At 43.0% G+C, this 19,044-nt stretch overlaps 1 protein-coding gene across 3 annotated transcripts in view; it reads left to right on the top strand.

Moving 5' to 3' along the window:
- Positions 1-19,044, top strand: part of SHF (Src homology 2 domain containing F) — a 300,197-nt gene that overhangs the window by 165,876 nt on the left and 115,277 nt on the right. For all 3 annotated transcript variants that reach the window (XM_056572554.1, XM_056572552.1, XM_056572555.1), the window contains exon 3: positions 4,733-4,951. In XM_056572554.1, coding sequence (XP_056428529.1) covers positions 4,733-4,951 — 219 coding nt within the window. The remainder of the gene's footprint in view (positions 1-4,732; positions 4,952-19,044) is intronic.

Here is a 19,044-nt window from a genome sequence, read left to right as displayed (position 1 = left end):
CAGGGCTCTGAAGTGAGAGCGCCATGCGCATTTGAGGACTAAATTAGGGATTGCATAGGGGTGGACATAGGGGTATTCTACGCCAGTGATTCCCAAACAGGGTGCCTCCAGCTGTTGCTAAACTCCCAGCATGCCTGGACAGTCAGTGGCTGTCCAGAAATGCTGGAAGTTGTTGTTTTGCAGCAGCTGGAGGCTCCCTTTTGGAAACACTGCCGTACAAGACGTTTTTATTGGGGGGGGCAGTGTACGGGGGTGTATATGTTGTGTTTTACCCTTTATTATGTGTAAGTGTAGTGTAGTGTAGTGTTTACGGTAGTAGTCGGGTTACGGTGAGTTTTTTTGCAACAGCTGGAGGCACACTGGTTGGAAAACCTTCAGTTAGGTTCTGTTACCTAGCAGTATTTTCCAACCAGTGTGCCTCCAGCTGTTGCAAAATTGCAACTCCCAGCATGTACTAATCACCAAAGGGCATGCTGGGAGATGTAGTTATGCAACAGCTGGAGGTACCCAACTTCAACTCCCAGCATGCCGAGACAGCTGTTTGCTGTCTGGACATGCTGGGATTTGCAGTTTTGCAACATCTGGAGAGCTACAGATAGAGACCACTGCACTGTGATCTCCAAACTGTGACCCTCCAGATGTTGCAAAACTACAAATCCCAGCATGCCCAGACAGCAAACAGCTATCTGAGTATGCTAGGAGTTGTAGTTTTGCAAGATCTGGAGGGATATAGTTTAGAGACCACTGTATAGTGGTCTCAAACTGCAGCCCTCCAGCTGTTGCAAAACTGCATATTCCAGCATGCCCAAACAGCTGTCTGGGCATGCTGGGAGTTGTATTTTTGCAACATCTGGAGGGCTAGAGTTTAGAGACTACAGTCTCAGACTGTAGCCCTCCAGATCAACTTACCGGCTTCCGTAGGATCCCGGGAGCCGTCCTCTTCTGACGCGCGTCACGCCGCCCGCCGATCACCGTCTTCGTCAGCCTCCGGTTCGGTAAGTGGACGTCGGCGCTCGGTCCCCTTTGTTTTCCCGTTCTGCCCCTCCTATTGTGGGTGGGCAAGATGGGGAAAACGAAAGTTAACCCCCCCCACCCCCGATCTGCTATTGGTTGTCGCCTCTGACGATCAAAAGCAGAGCAATAGCAGGGATAGGAGGGGTGGCACCTCTGCCACCTCACTCCTATGCCTTCAGGTGGATCGTGGGTGTCTTAGACAACCGTGATCCCTCTTATATTCCGGGTCACCATAGACCCGTATGACATGGAATTGGCGCAAATAGCAAGTGTGAATTCACTTGCGATTTGCGCCGATCGCCGACGGGGGGGGGGGGGGGGGGCGGGATGATTCTGATGACCCCCCCTGGGCATTTGCGCGGGGTGCCTGCTGATTGATATCAGCAGTCACCCCGGTCCGGTCCCCGCCGGTCCCCATGGGCGTATGTACCAGGACGTCAAGGCGTATCCATACACCCTAGGTCCTTAAGTGGTTAAATAAAACTTTTTAGATTTATCTATTTGAAAGCTTCAATTTAAATGTTAAAAAATATCTTTCATCTTTTCAAATGCGAGGCCCTATGGTCTCTTCATGCTGTTGCCACTCCAGGCTGGGTCATTCAGCCACTATATGGTCTCCTCGTTCTGCCGCCACCTCCTTGTCGTGTCATTCAGCCACAATAATGTCTGCTCATGCTGCCGCCACCTCCACTGTGTCATTAAGCCACAATATGGTCTCCTCATACTGATGCCACCTCCAGGCTCTGTCATTGTGCTGCTCTGTGACAGTGATTCTAATAGCGATGCCTATAATCTATAATCTGCATGTTATACTGAATAACAGTATTATTTCACTAACCCAGCACACACTCTATGCTTGTTACAGCAAGGCAAAGTGTTCTATACCCCTATTGAGGCTCTCTGTAGGCCAGAAATGGCCATTTTTATTACAGATTTGCCGCAAATAAATTCAGACCAAAGCAAATTTTTTAGGAAAATACGGCGATTCACCTGAATTAAATCGAAAGTAGCACATTTCTCATGCTCATGTATACAGATGTAACAGCTCTCTTGTGCAATAACTTAATGTTCAAAATACAAAAACTGCTGATCACATGGGAGGGGATGATAGGGAAATGTAGACTAGGGACTGTATTCCACTTACTTTTGTGGCAAACTGACACTTTGCGACGATTATCCACTAGAGAAACCATTAAAATGAAATGCAGAATTGTAAAAATGTCTGAACTGTAAAAACTGTAAAAATGTATTTGCAGCTAGGCTCAGGAAATTAATTGTACAGACAGAACTAGTCACAATGGGCCTATACCTAGGTGGTATGTCTGACATTAGCAGTACCTAGGCTTGGAAGAATAACAAAGTAAATTGTGCACTTGGCTAGGCCAAGTGTTGACTAACTAGGGCAAGGATAGGTCCACCTCTATTCTCCAGGAGAGGAGGCCAGACTTTGGACAGGCTTTTGCATTGATTGGTCAGGTCTCATGTGAATAAATGCTCATTCAGCTGTACAATACAATGCAAGGCACCATTAACCATCTGCATACTGTAGACCCGAGATTTGTTGTGAAAACAGAAAATATATTAAACATGCAAAACCTACACATGCAATACTTGTGGGACATACTTTGCATCTGGCAAACCTACACTGCTCAAAAAAATAAAGGGAACACTAAGATAACACATCCTAGATCTGCAGGAATGAACGAATAGTATGCAATATTTTCGTCTTTACGTAGTTGAATGTGCTGACAACAGAATCGCACAAAAATGATCAATGTAAATCAAATTTATCAGCCCATGGAGGTCTGGATATGGAGTCACACTCAAAATCAAAGTGGAAAACCACACTACAGGCTGAACCAACTTTGATATGTCTTTAAAACAAGTCAAAATGAGGCTTATTAGTGTGTGTGGCCTCTACGTGCCTCTATGACCTCCCTACAATGCCCATGCATTCTCCTGATGAGGTAGCGGATGGTCTCCTGAGGGATGTCCTCCCAGACCTGGACTAAAGCATCCGCCAACTCCTGGACAGTCTGTGGTGCAATGTGGCATTGGTAGATGGAGTGAGACATGATGTCCCAGATGTGCTTAGTCAGATTCAGTTCTGGGGAACGGGTGGGCCAGTCCATAGCATCAATGCCTTCTTCTTGCAGAAACTGCTGACACACTCCAGCCATGAGGTCTAGCTTTGTATTGCTTTAAGTGGAACCCAGGGCCAACTGCACCATCATATGGTCTCACAAGGGGTCTGAGGATCTCATCTTGGTACCAAATGGCAGTCAGGCTACCTCTGGCAAGCACAGGGAGGGCTGTGTGGCCCCCCCAAAGAAATGCCACTCCACATCATTACTGACCCACTTGCCACTCTTGGTGTTTTCTGGCAAATGCCAAACATCCTGCATGGCATTGAGCTGTAAGCACAACCCTCACCTGTGGACGTAAGGCCCTCATACCACCCTCACTGAGTCTGTTTCTGACCGTTTTAGCGGACACATGCACATTTGTTGCCTTCTGGAGGTCATTTTGCAGGGGTCCGGCAGTGCTCCTCCTTGCACAAAGGCTGAGGTAGAGGTCCTGCTGCTGGGTTGTTGCCCTCCTACAGCCTCCTCCACATCTTCTGATGTACTGGCCTGTCTCCTGGTAGTGCCTCCATGCTCTGGACACTACGCTGGCAGACACAGCAAACCTTCTTGCCACAGCTCGCATTGATGTGCCATCCTAGATGAGCTGCACTACCTGAGCCACTTGTATGGGTTGTAGACTCCATCTCATTCTACCACTAGGGTGTAAGCACCGCCAGCATTCAAAAGTGACCTAAACATCAGCCAGGAAGCATAGGAACGCAGACTGTGGTCACCACCTGCAGAACCACTCCTTTATTGGGGTGTCCTTCTAATTGCCTATAATTTCCACCTGTTGTCTGTTCCATTTGCACCAGAGCATGTGACATTGATTGTCAATTAGTGTTGCTTCCTGAGTGGACAGTGTGATTTCACAGAAGTGTGATTGATATGGAGTTAGATTGTGTTGTTTAAGTGTCTCCTTTATTTTTTTCTGAGCAGTGTATTATACTTCAGCCACCCGACAGTTCTGATGGGTAGCAACTAAAGATGCAGTACTGGGCCACCACAAACCGATTTAACCATTAAGCACTTTCTCTTTGCCTGTGTATTTAAGGAGACTCAGAAGCATAAGATAAGGTCTTTTAATGTGAAAATAATGCACACTTGTTACTCTATACAAAGCCAAATAATTAGACATTTCTTATGAAGCCATTCTCTAAGGACATAGTGGTTAATACCTTAGATTGCTCTTTTCTTCTTGAAGAGAAAAACAAGGTAGCAGCTACCTGGAAGTGAGAGTTTCTTGTAAGCCTTTAGACCCAAACTAGGAAATGATGTCCCTGATGAGAACCTATTAGTTATATTTCACTCCAGACAAACACATCCTTGCTTCTATCTGTATTTAAAGTGGCTGCCCACACAAGAGAGCATAATGTACACAACAGAATGTATGCATGGCCTACATAGCAAATAAAATAGACAGGGGCTACTGACGTATACGTGGGGATAAAATGACAAAAACACTAGTAAATAATTTGTTGTAAGTTTTTTTTTCTAAATATATTTTGATTGGATAAATTTACATGTTAATCATATGGAAATGTGGAAAAAAAAGTAACAATTTCATGTTGTCATATTTTTCCTTTATACAGAAATTCGCAGAAGGGGATCCAAAGATTTGCCTTGTAAGCCCTTACATTTATATGATACGCCATATGAACCAGCAGAAAATGGAATAGAATCAGATAGTGAAAAACCTTGTGGTCAACGGCCACGGGAGTCTAGGCTGCCACAGGATGATGAGCGGCCTCCAGAAGAGTATGACCAGCCTTGGGAATGGAAGAAAGATCGAATTTCTAAGGCATTTGCAGGTCAGTTGATACTGTACAGTCACCCACATAAACACTAAGGAGGTTTTATAGGAGGAGACCATGGTCATGGCAGGTGACTCCACAAAGAGAACAGGATGATCAACAGATATGATCTAAAAACAAAGGTCATCCGGAAGATTCCCACACTCTATATGTTGATCTTTCAAGCAGGACAGACTGAAAAGTGACTATTATTGCATTTGTTGCCTTGGATAATGCAATTCATCATTTTATGGCAAAAAAAACACTTCACATAAGATTTCTCTGTAAAACTTGTATTGCCTTCAACAACAATTTCTAGAAACACTTCTGCATAAACCAGTACTCGTGTAAATAAATGGTAGATCTGTGTAGACATATCATATGTATTTGTGTATAGTATACAGTATGTGAGTCTATCTATTTCCGTATTTTGGGACAATGTTTTAATGTGAAGCCTTTAGTTTGGTGCTCGTGATGCAGATAGGAGAGTTACCCCTTACGGGTAGACATTACTGTGTCTGTTTACATTGATTTTCCCCATGGCTTATTCCTCTTTCTGGTGCTGGTTCACTGAAATGTTTTGCAGTAGTATCAATAAAAAAAATAATGAGAAAAAACATTTATACTGTGCACTTTTATTGTTTTCTGACATTGATGTAGTGGATGTAATAACACTTTAAGATGCAGTCATATTTTTCACTCATAACTTTTTTTCTTTCCATTTTGAATAAGTTCATGTTTATTTAGAAAAAGGTATGGTAAATAATTGAACTAAAACATAAAACTGTGAATGTAAAATACATGATGTTGTTAGGACGAGCAATTTACAGAAATGGAACTTATTTGTGTATTGTCAGTGGGATGTATTAAAATGTCTTGGTTAAAGACAACGGACATATTTCTCGTTGAAAAATGGGCCAAAAGGCTGTGCTTTAAAGGGGTACTCCACACCCCTAGACATCTTATCCCCTATCCAAAGGATAGAGGATAAGATGTCAGATCGCCAGGGTCCTGCTGCTGGGGACCCCCGGGATCTCGGCTGCAGCACCCACCTATATGGCTTTCACCTGACACCGGCAACGCTGGAGGCTTCGGATCCTGACCACAATGGTGGACGAGCATGATGCCATGACTGCGCCCCGTGTGACGTCCCATAGACTTGCATTGAGGGGGCGGGGCGTGATGTCACACGGGGTGGAGTCGTGACGTCACGCTCGTCCGCCATTGGGGTCGGGACCCGAAGCCTCCAGCGTTGTCGGTGTGAGGTGAGAGCCGTACAGGTGGGTGCTGCAGCCGAGACCCCGGGGGTCCCCAGCAGCGGGACCCCGGCAATCTGACATCTTATCCCCTATCCTTTGGATACGGGATAAGATGTCTAGGGGTGCGTAGTACCCCTTTAATGATAAATACTTACAAAATATAATTTTAAAAATAACTAAAACATCATGAAATAAAAGAAAAAACATAATGGGGGAGATTTATAAAAACCTGTCCAGAGGAAAAGTTGCCCATAGCAACCAATCACTTTGCTTCTTTTACTTTTAACAAGGCCTTTGCAAAATGAAATAAGAAATCTGATTGGTTACTATGGGCAACTGGGCAACTTTTCCTTTTCACAGGTTTTGATAAATCTCCCCCAATATGTCAAGCAAAAATGTCACAGTGACCCTGCTCGCAGCAGACAGAACAAAAAAGATGGCAGGCTCCTAAAAAAATAAAACAAAGTCAGGCACATATATCCATATAAAGAAATGCACAAAAAGTATCCAGTGTCAAGTCGCACAGCAGTGTGTTTGTTAGATAGATACAGTATCTATCTTAAAATGTAATACATATGGGTGTAAAAGAGATCAGAAGCAACCTATATGCCAAACCCAGCCCTAAAAACTATAAGTAGTGTAAAGTAAGCACATACAAGTCACAGAAATGTACACCAGAAATATGTTTCGCGAACACAGCTTTACCCCGAAAAAACTGCTAAAGGGGTAATCCAGCATTAGAAAAAAACCAGAGCTCTACATTTGTCTGTAGGTTGTGTGTGGTTTCGCAATTCAATTCTATTGAAGTGAATGGAGCCAAGTTGTTGGCTGGTGCTGTTTTTGAAAGAAATTTGTTCCGTTTTCCTATTTCTGGATAACATATTTAATTTCAAACACATGTCCGTTGGGGTGTGTGTCCTACTGTGATATTCTTCCAGCTAAGCAGCAAGCTGCAATGCACTTTGGCCCAGAATTATCAATCTGTCAGATACAGAAATGTGCCTGGTCTTTGTATCGAGCAAAAATCAGATACATTTTTGTCTCCAACAGATTGATAAATCTAGGCCTGTGTGTTTAGACCTATTTTTATCCCAGCAATCCTTTCTCTGTTTAGTAGTTTGTGCTACAAGGACCATACAATTGGGATTAGATCAGACGGGTCAGCCTTACATCCCCACACACATTCAATGAGTCTTTATTTGTCCGTATGTGCACCAATCATGCATACTGGGAACATCCTGCTAGTTTGAGGGATACTCTAACCTAGTCATCTAACCATTACGGTATGGTCATTGCCCATGTCATTTGGATCCTTACACTTGCCCATTTTTTCAGCTTTTAAGGGGTACTCCTGTGGAAAACTTTTTTTTTTTATTATTATTTTTTTTTTAAATCAACTGGTGCCAGAAAGTTAAACAGATTTGTAAATCACTTCTATTAAAAAATCTTAATCCTTCCAGTACTTTTTAGGGGCTGTATACTAATGAGAAATCCAAAAAAGAAATGCATTTCCTCTGATGTCATGACCATAGGGCTCTCTGCTGACCTCATAGGGCTCTCTGCTGTTCATTTTAGGAACTGTCCAGAGCAGCATATGTTTACTATGGGGATTTTCTCCTGCTCAGGACAGTTCCTAAAATGGACAGCAGAGGTCAGCAGAGAGCACTGTGGTCATGACATCAGAGGAAATGCATATCTTTTTTGGATTTCTCTTTAGTATACAGCCCCTAAAAAGTACTGGAAGGATTAAGATTTTTAATAGAAGTGATTTACAAATCACATGGGCCATTTCTTTCCTAGCAGCCTCCCAGTCTGACTGGGAGAGCATGGTAAGTGAGCTGTAGCACCCTGTTCACACTGGTGTGGTGCTGTGCGGCGTCTGTTGTTGCCGTGGCGCCGTGTCTGCGGGGAGGTGCGACCCATGGACTGGTTTGAGTGGCATTGGGGCCACTCTGCCAGTGGGTCGTTCCCCCTGTGGACACTGGTGTCGCGGTGGTGGTGGTCGCCGCCCAGTGCTACACCATTTTATGTTAGGGACCCACTCTAAATAGGTGGCATTGATGTGGCAAGTGGGCTTTGTACTTTTTGATCAAAACGTATATACTAACAACGTGTTGGTTTTTGAAATTATGCTGAGAAGCAACTAGATCATTGTGCAAGATTGTAGATGTGCGACCATGTCTGTCTTCTACCTGAACTCACATGATTTACAAATCTGTTTAACATTCTGGCAGCAGTTGATTTAAAAAAAAAAAAAAGTTTTCCACGGGAGTACCCCTTTAAGAACAGATTGTTCACTTACAGCTGATATGTACTATCTCTTGACTAATACCACTGTCACTAAATAATAGTTTTATTCATTTTTGTTATAGCTCATTGATAAAAGTAATGAAAGGGACATTTCAATAACTTTTTCTATAACTAGTGATATAATAAGATGGGTTGCAGTTTTAAATGGCCCATAGACCAGGGGACCCACGTTGGACCTTCAGGACTTGGCACACAAGGAAGTTAAATTTTACTACACTTACAGGATCCTGGCACAGGTTAGTGTGTGCTGGGAGAAAATAAGCCAGGAGCGAGGACAGATAAGTGTCCTTCTTTTTTTTTTTCTCATTTGTATTTTTCCTGACACTGCTTTGCCTCTTTGGTCACTAAACCAGTTGCAGCTTTTTCCTTGATGAACCACCCATAACCAGTTCCATATCTAGCAGAGGTACAGTGTCACAACAAGGTTCAACAGAATTTGGTCTTCACTTTTATGTAGACTTCATAAACAGTTTTCAACAAGATAGGAGAGGAAATAAGTGTCTGGTCACAGGGTTCCGACCTCTGGAACCAGGTCCGGTATTTTCCCACTGCATAGCGCGGTTGGGTCAGTGTGTGCATGGCAAATAACCAAGCACTGTACTCTGAAAGCTCCTGCGCTCCGATTGACAATGGTTTGTGCACGTGTGGATAGGGGATACATTGTAAGCACTGGAATACCCCCTAAAACATTATTTGGGCACGGAATTAATATCTGAATAGCTTGTAAATGAAAGATGAAGCATTTTATGAGAATCCTGGTCTAATGTTGCCCTTCTTTCGATTTGTCAGTTTGTATGCCAGCACAGGACAGAAGTGGTGAGCTGACCTTTTTTGTATTGTACCCATGCCTGGCTCGTACAGCTGCCTAAATATTAAACAAAATATTACATTTTTCACAAAATTGCTTGACAAGCAGGTTTTATTATGTTTTTTCAGCATTTTTTATGAAGATGGATTAGACCAATGCATAAGATATCAGTTTCTATTTTTTAATCACTTTTGGATTTTGTTCTAACTTCAGTGCAGCATAAGCTCTATGTACTGTAATGGATTTGTTTTACTATTTGGATTAAAGCACTTTAAATCCCAGAGATATTCAAGACCTAAGTCTAAGAACACAAAAAAAGCTAAATTAATTATAAAATTATTGGGGGAGGGGGCAGAGAAAACTTATTCTGTGTATTCCCCCATATGCTTGCATTGCTAAGAAATTGGTGGGATCTGTTTTATCTATAGCCTTTTGTTTTATTGTTCAAACACACCATACTAAATGATCAGATGGACATTACATAGAAGTCTATGGGAGAGTTAGTAGGAGACCAGCTGTAGAAGATTAATGTCAGGGTGTAGTAACATGGGCCAGGGTAGGGGTGGGGGGATTTGGATGAGGCATTAAACCTGGGTACTGGATTCCTTGAGGGCCTTGATAACTAATTGATAACAAATGTCAACAGTACATGCCTGGACAATAAGGGACGTTCCTAGTGAATGCTGATGTTTTTAATAAATTATAATAACTCAGAAAGACAGAAAGAAATGTAACTCGACAATATTTTATGTGAACCCTTCCATTTATTGTCCTTACATTGAATATTTTCACTTCCAGTTCCATAGCTGTATGATCTTGACCCCCACATCCTTTAAATACAGAGACTGTGTGTGTGTGTGTGTGTGTGTGTGTGTGGTGCCATTGTCCAAATTATTATTTTTTGTATGTTTTTTTTTTCTTATTCACTGTTCCGTCACCCATATGTTCACTTGAATGCTTATGGTGGGGAGTTTGGCATTAGAACCAGCTCTTTCTACTTACACTGTTACATATGGGCAGAAACACTGAAGCCCTAACTCACCCACAGCCACTGTACCTACCTATTGCCTATCTGCTCTAAGTGACGGATCGACAACCACAATGACAAACCCTCCCTGCTAAGTGCTAGGGGAGCATTGTCAAAATAATAAAATACAAAAACAGTAGTAGTCGGGAAACAGCTGGAGGCACACAAACTAACAGAGATACACTAAGACACACATGCGGTCAAATCAGTGTCAGTCTAGCCGAGTACAGAAACACTAAGCAGGAGAGTAGTCAAAAAGCCGAGCCAAAGATCAAAACCTGAAGTCAGAAATACTATAAGGTATGCTGGTTACCAAACAAGTCTTTCACTGGCAAGGACTAGAAGCACACTGCAGGTTTAAATAGCTACACAGGTGCGATCTCAGTATGGTCAGCTGACCAGCCCAGATAGCTGAGTGGAGCCAGCAACCAAACCAAAGCTCAAGAAAGTTTAACCCTTCAGGTCAGACACGGACGAGTCATTACATACACCTTCTATAATCCATTAAAGTTAAGGTGGAATGACTTTGTCCCTATGATCTATTAAAACATCTTTCCCTGAGAATTTAGTTGTTTGCAGAGGAAAAGGAGTTTGACTTGTGGTCGGGGAGAACAACTGGTCACTGTATTGGCTTTTATATAATTGTCTTTGAAAATAACACCCTGTTCTTAAAGGTGTATTCCAGCTTTAGACATTTTATCCCCTATCCAAAGAATAGGGGATAAGATGTCTTATCGCGGGGGGCCCAGCGGTGCCCCAAATGTTAAATGTCATAAAATATCTAAAGCCAGAATACCTCTTTAATGTTACATACATTTTTTGTAGTTTCTGGTTATCAGCTGTTTAATTATATACCCTTATATATTACTATGCAAACTTTTTGGATAATCTGGAAACTATTACTGTAATGGCATTTTTCCCTACTTAACTTATTTTGCAGATATTAAGACTGTGCCAAATTGTCATTGACAGAAATGACAATAACATGTTCTGGCCAGTTAGACTCCGGCTTTCTTATTCTAAGTGAATGGGAAATCTCATTAGCTCCCATTACACTGACTAATTCCTGGAGACACCGTTAATAAGAATCATCATTTATTTGCTATAACCACTTTAGTGTGTAGACGCAATGTCTGGGTGTGATTAAATTTCCTAGGAGTCCAGTATAAAACTTACCATGATTATTTTTAGTTCTTGTTGTTTTTTTTTAATATACTGGTCTGCTTTATGTTCAAAGTGTCCGTAGTGAAAATGTCATTCAGAGTTTAAATGTCAGTTGCAAGTGGGTTACAAGTCAGGTTCTAAAAGGGAATTCCACAAGATAGGAGATAAGTGTCTGGTCACAGGGTTCCGACCTCCGAAACCAGGTCCTGTCTCTTCCCAGTATGTGCTGGTATGTGCATGGCAAATACCCAAGCACTGTACTCTAGAAGCTCCTGCGGTCCCATAGACAATTCATTGTGCACATGTGGATAAGGGATACATTTCAAGTCGGGTTACAAGTCAGGTTCTTACATTTTGGATCGGGGGGGGGGGGGGGGTCAAGGTCAGGTGTGAAAGTGTTGCAAATTCAAAAATGTTTGTGCAAGTAGACTCCCGCCATGAGCATACGTAAAGTCAAACCTATCCATAAACCATGTAAAGTATTGAACACATGAGATGGACATTAGTTTCAGATTGATATTTATTGCCACTTTGATAAACTGGCTGCAGGTATGCTGCCCATAAAAGGTTTTTATCTGTTTCAAGAACAACAGAATAAACAAAATACAGAATATAAGATAAATTCCTCTCAGAAAGCATAGTATCAAGTATGAAGGGCACATTTCTTTGTTGCAGCTGCTACATGCAGATGAAACCATGGGAGACCCAGGACCCCTGTTCTCTTAATTTCTGGGGGTCCCAGTGTTTGGACCCTTAATGGTCATACCTTCTATCCTGTGGATAGGTGATAAATGTTCGTGTGTTCGTGGTCAACCCCTTTAACCCCTTAAGGACTCAGAGTTTTTCAGTTTTTGCACTTTAGTTTTTTCCTCCTCACATTTTAAAAATCATAAACCTTTCAATTTTGCACCTACAGACTCATATGATGGCATTTTTTTTGGTAATGACATCAGTCATTGTACCCAAAAATCTACGGCAAAACCAAAAAAGAAAGTCATTGTGCTACAAAATTGAAAAAGAAAAAAAAACGCAACCTTTGGTGGCTTCCGTTTCTACGCAGTGCATTTTTCAGTAAAAGTAACACCTTCTGTTTGTTCTGTAGGTCCATACGGTTAAAATGATACCCTGCTTACATAGGTTTGATTTTGTCTTACTTCTGGAAAAAATCATAACTACATGCAAGAAAATGAATACATTAAAAAATGTCCTCTTCTGACTAGAGATGAGCGAACTTACAGTAAATTCGATTCGCCACAAACTTCTCGGCTCGGTAGTTGATGACTTATCCTGGATAAATTAGTTCAGCTTTCAGGTGCTCCGGTGGGCTGGAAAAGGTGGATACAGTCCTAGGAGACTCTTTCCTAGGACTGTATCCACCTTTTCCAGCCCACGGGAGCACCTGAAAGCTGAACTAATTTATGCAGGATAAGTCATCAACTGCCGAGCCGAGAAGTTCGTGACAAATCGAATTTACTGTAAGTTCGCTCATCTCTACTTCTGACCTCTATAACTTTTTTTTTTTTTTTTTTCTGCATATGGGGATGTATGAGGAATCACTTTTTGCACCGTGATCTGATATTTTGGATTTTCGTGTACGCCATTGACCGTGCGGTTTAATTAACAATATATTTTTATAGTTTGGACATTTAACGCATGCGGCGATACCACATATGTTTATATTTATTTCTATTTATAGATTTTTTTAGGGAAAAATGGGAGTGATTCAAACTAATTAGGAAAAGGGCTTAATCACATTTATTAACATTTTTTTTTTTGCAATGTTATAGCCCCCATAGGGGACTATAACATTGCACACACTGATTTCCTACACTGATCACTTTTTTTAAAATTAGAAAATGGGGTTATTCAAACTTTTATTAGGAAAGGGATTAAATCCTCTTTATTAACTTTTTTTTCACATTATTATAGCCCCCATGGGGACTAGAACATGCATTACACTGATTGCCAGCACTGATCAATGCTATAGCATAGCATTGATCAGTGTTTTCGGCACTCGACTGCTTCTGCCTGGATCTCAGGCACGGAGCAGTCATTCGGCGATCGGACAATGAGAAGGCAGGTAGGGACCTTCCTCGTTACCGTACAGCTGATCAGGACACCGCAATTTCACTGTGGTGGTCCCGAACAGCCCAACTAAGCTGTCGGGAACGCTTTTACTCACTTAAGATGCGGTGATCAACTTTGATCACATCTGAAGGGTTAATACCAGGCATCACTGTAATCGCTGATGTCTGTTATTAGCCGCGGGTCCCGGATGTTGATAGCTGCCTGGACCGACCCGAAATGACGCGGGGTCACCGCGTGACCACGCATTATATCGTAAATATAAGTCCTGTGTCATTAAGGGGTTAAATGGGTATTCCAGGATCTTTTTTTATTTGACTATGCTACAGGAGCAGTAAGGTTAGTATAGTTCATAATATAGCGTCTGTACCCGTGTGTGACGGTGGTCTCACAATTCTTCTGTGATTATCGCCCAAATATTTATTTTTAACAGCATACAAAATTACTCATGTCTCTGGATTTCCCAGGTTTCAGTGCATCGAGACCTGACATCACTAGTCAGGTGATCAGAGGAAGCCTGTCCTACTTCAAATTAGCAACAGCTGTAGGCCCCTTGGTTAGAAAACACTGTGTTTTAATGGGTGTGGTGGCTGATGTGTGGGAGGAAGGAAAGTGATCTCAAACTTTCAAGCATAGAACTGTGGGATGAGTAGTTTAGAGAACAAAATCCAACAGTTCTGGCAGGAAAGTACTAAAATCACCTTATGGTGTGTAACCCCTTTAACTACTGAAGTAAGGTTGTGTAACATCTGCTGCCTGCCTGGTTCCTTTATCCATGGTGGTTGTTGAAAGCATATATTTTATATATATATATATATATATATATGTATATATATATATATATATATATATATATATATATATATATATAAAATGGGTACTATAAGTGTTTAGAATTACCGTATATACTCGAGTATAAGCCGAGTTTTTCAGCACGATTTTTCGTGCTGAAAACACCCCCCTCGGCTTATACTCGAGTGAACTCCCCCACCCGCAGTGGTCTTCAACCTGCGGACTTCCAGAGGTTTCAAAACTACAACTCCCAGCAAGCCAGGGCAGCCATCGGCTGTCCGGGCTTGCTGGGAGTTGTAGTTTTGAAACCTCCGGAGGTCCGCAGGTTGAAGACCACTGCGGCCTTCAACATCATCCAGCCCCCTCTCACCCCCTTTAGTTCTGAGTACTCACCTCCGCTCGGCGCTGGTCCGGTCCTGCAGGGCTGTCCGGTAAGGAGGTGGTCCGGTGAGGAGGTGGTCCGGGCTGCTATCTTCACCGGGGAGGCCTCTTCTAAGCGCTTCGGGCCCGGCCTCAGAATAGTCACGTTGCCTTGACAACGACGCAGATGCGTCGTTGTCTAGGCAACGGCTCTATTCCGGGCCGGAAGCGCGGAGAAGAGGCGCCCCCGGTGAAGATAGCAGCCCGGACCACCTCCTCACCGGACCACCTCCTCTCCGGACAGCCCTGCAGGACCGGACCAGCGCCGAGCGGAGGTGAGTACTCAGAACTAAAGGGGGTGAGAGGGGGCTGGATGATGTTGAAGGCCGCAGTGGTCTTCAACCTGCGGACCTCCGGAGGTTTCAAAACTACAACTCCCAGCAAGCCCGGACAGCCGATGGCTGCCCGGGCTTGCTGGGAGTTGTAGTTTTGAAACCTCTGGAGGTCCGCATGTTGAAGGCCGCAGTGGTCTTCAACCTGCGGACCTCCGGAGGTTTCAAAACTACAACTCCCAGCAAGCCCGGACAGCCGATGGCTGCCCGGGCTTGCTGGGAGTTTAGTTTTGAAACCTCTGGAGGTCCGCAGGTTGAAGACCACTGAGGGCGAATGATGAGAAGAGGATGATGAAGGGGGGGGGGTGTGGGGATGATGAAGGGGGGTGGGGATGATGAAGGGGGGGGTGTGGGATGATTACAAGGGGATGATGAAGGGGGGATGTGTGAGATGATAAGGGGATGTGTGGGATGATGACAAGGGGATGATGAAGGGGGGATGTGTGGGATGATGACAAGGGGATGATGAAGGGGGGATGTGTGGGATGATGACAAGGGGATGATGAAGGGGGGATGTGTGGGATAAGGGGATGTGTGGGATGATGACAAGGGGATGATGAAGGGGGGATGTGTGGGATGATGACAAGGGGATGATGAAGGGGGGATGTGTGGGATGATAAGGGGATGTGTGGGATGATGACAAGGGGATGATGAAGGGGGGATGTGTGGGATGATAAGGGGATGTGTGGGATGATGACAAGGGGATGATGAAGGGGGGATGTGTGGGATGATGACAAGGGGATGATGATGAGGATGTTAATGACGGGTCTGGATGATGACAGGGGGGGATGAGGTATTTCCCACCCTAGGCTTATACTCGAGTCAATAACTTTTCCTGGGATTTTGGGTTGAAATTAGGGGTCTCGGCTTATACTCGGGTCGGCTTATACTCGAGTATATACGGTAGATTCTTTAGCCAAAGTCATTTTGGGATTATATATTCCTTCTTACATTTGGCTAACCACCACGACATGCTTATTTGATGATCTCTTTTTTCATTTCTTTATTCACACACTGTTTTTTAACCTGTTCAGGGCATATGCATACGCTCTGCATCCCGAGTACTTAAGGACGTAGGGCGTATGTATACGCCCATGGGAATTCCGGTCCCCGCCGCTAGCCGGTTGGGGACCGGACCGGGATGCCTGCTGAAATCATTCAGCAGGCATCCCGGCATATCGCCGAGGGGGGTCCTGAGACCCCCATGACGGCGATCGCAGGAAATTGCATGTCAATTCAGACATGCGATTTTCTTCAATTCCGGGCTGATCGGGTCTCTGGTGACCCGATCGCCTGGAAAATAGGGATGATCGGAGCTGTCAGTGACAGACCCGATCATCCTAAGGGATAGAAGCGAGGTTGCAGTGCTGCAACCTCCTCCTATCCCCTGCCATTAGTCAGCAATGAGTGCTGACCAATGGCAGTTGAAAATAGGGGGTTGCCATGGAAACCCCCCGCTCTGCCCACCCCTGGATGTCGGGCAGAACAGGGGGAGAAGATGGTAGCCGGTACCTGTAAAGAAGATGCGGTGGGGACTGGCGATCGGTGGCATCAGCGAGATCAGCGGCGCAGGTAGATAGGCAACGGCGTGGAGCATCAAGGGAGGTGGTGTAAAGCGATCTTTACTGCTGCCTTCCTAGTGGTTGCCAAACTGCAACTCCCAGCATGCACAGACTCTGGGCATGCTGGGAGTTGTAGTTTTGAAACATCTGGAGGGTCACAGTTTGGAGACCGCTATTACAGTGGTGCCCAAACGGTAGCCCTCCAGATGTTGCAAAACTACAACTCTCAGCATGCCTAGATGGCCCAGGCATGCTGGCAGTTGTAGTTCTGTAACATCTGTCCCTTCAGATTTTGCAATTTTCATGAAAATTTTGAAAATTGCTGCTCTACTTTGAAGCCATCTAATTTTCTTCAAAAAGTAAAAATATGTCCATTTTATGATGCCAACATGAAGTAGACATATTTTGTTTGTGAATCAACATAAAATTTATTTGGAATATCAATTTTCCTGTGATTTTTCAGCAAGAAAGGATGCAAGTAACAACGAAAATTTACCAGTAAAATAAAGTAGAATATGTCATGAAAAAACAATCTCAGAGTCAGAATAATCGGTAAAAGCATCTTAGAATAGCAAAAAATGGCTCCGTCCTTAACCCCTTAACGACAAAGGACGTATATTTACATCCTCCGCCGGCTCCCGCGATATGCCGCGGGGTCACGCGGTGTCCCCGCGGCATATCGGGTCGGTCCCTTCAGACACGGTGATCAAAGCTGACCGCCGCGTCTGAAGTGGAAGTGACCCGGCTGCTCAGTTGGGCTGTTCGGGACCGCCGTGGTGAAACTGCGGTGTCCCAAACAGCTTACAGGACACCGGGAGGGCCCTTACCTGCCTCCTCAGTGTCCGATCGACGAATGGCTGCTCCGTACCTGAGATCCAGGCAGGAGCAGTCAAGCGCCGATAACACTGATCCCAGGCGTGTTAATACACGCCAGTGATCAGCATAGGAGATCAGTGTGTGCAGTGTTATAGGTCCCTATGGGACCTATAACACTGCAAAAAAAAAGTAAAAAAAAAAGTGTTAATAAAGGTCATTTAACCCCTTCCCTAATAAAAGTTTGAATCACCCCCCTTTTCGCATAAAAAAAATAAAACAGTGTAAATAAAAATAAAGATACGTGGTATCGCCGCATGCATAAATGTCCGGACTATAAAAATATATCATTAATTAAACCGCACGGTCAATGGCGTATGCGCAAAAAAATTCCAAAGTCCAAAAAAGCGTATTTTGGTCACTTTTTATACCATTATAAAATGAATAAAAAGTGATCAAAAAGTCCGATCAAAACAAAAATGGTACCAATGAAAACTTCAGATCATGGCACAAAAAATTAGCCCTCATACCGCCCTGTATGTGGAAAAATAAAAAAGTTATAGGGGTCAGAAGAGGACATTTTTAAACGTATAAATTTTCCTGCATGTAGTTATGATTTTTTCCAGAAGTACGACAAAATGAAACCTATATAAGTAGGGTATTATTTTAACCGTATGGACCTACAGAATAATAAGGTGTAATTTTTACCGAAATATGCACTGCGTAGAAACAGAAGCCCCCAAAAGTTACAAAATGGCGTTTTTTCTTCGATTTTGTCGCACAATTATTTTTTTTTCCGTTTTGCCGTGAATTTTTGGGTAAAATGACTATTGTCCTTGCAAAGTAGAATTGGTGGCGCAAAAAATAAGCCATAATATGGATTTTTAGGGGAAAATTGAAAGGGTTATGATTTTTAAAAGTTAAGGAGGAAAAAACGAAAGTGCAAAAACCCTGCGTCCTTAAGGGGTTAAGGTGAAAATGAGCTGCGTCCTTAAGGGGTTAAGGTGTTAAAATGGTTGGATTGCTTTGTTTTGTTTTTATTTTTTTTTCTTTAATCAAAAAACAACTGAAATTACATTTCTATACTTAGCGATTTCTTGCTTTTGGGTTATTTTATCCATATTTTACCTAATTTTGGACTGTATTTGTAGCCATATCTTTGGTACAGTTTAAAAATAGTTATATTCGCTTGAGGTATATCTTGGGACATTTAATGGGACAATTTGAAAGATGGCTGTATTTTCAACTGTAAATTACTACAAAAAAGGTTCAGCCACTTAATTTTATGACCGAAAAATTGTGTATATGAACATGGCTAATTTACATTTTTTTTAAATAAATCTCAATAAAAAACAACAGTCTTTTCACCCTTAAAACAGCAATTTAAAGGGTAAAAAAACAGCAAAAAATACTGACTGAGAACATATACTGAAAGTAAAAACGGTCTAATTTGCCCTTAGCAACAATATACTGCTCAGCTTTTATTTTTTATTTTTTTTAGAATGCTTGGGTAAGATGAATGCTTTGCAGTGATTGGTT

This window comes from Hyla sarda, chromosome 4 (assembly GCF_029499605.1).
Source record: "Hyla sarda isolate aHylSar1 chromosome 4, aHylSar1.hap1, whole genome shotgun sequence".
Classification (NCBI taxonomy): Eukaryota; Metazoa; Chordata; class Amphibia; order Anura; family Hylidae; genus Hyla; species Hyla sarda.
This window is presented reverse-complemented; position numbering and strand designations above follow the sequence as displayed.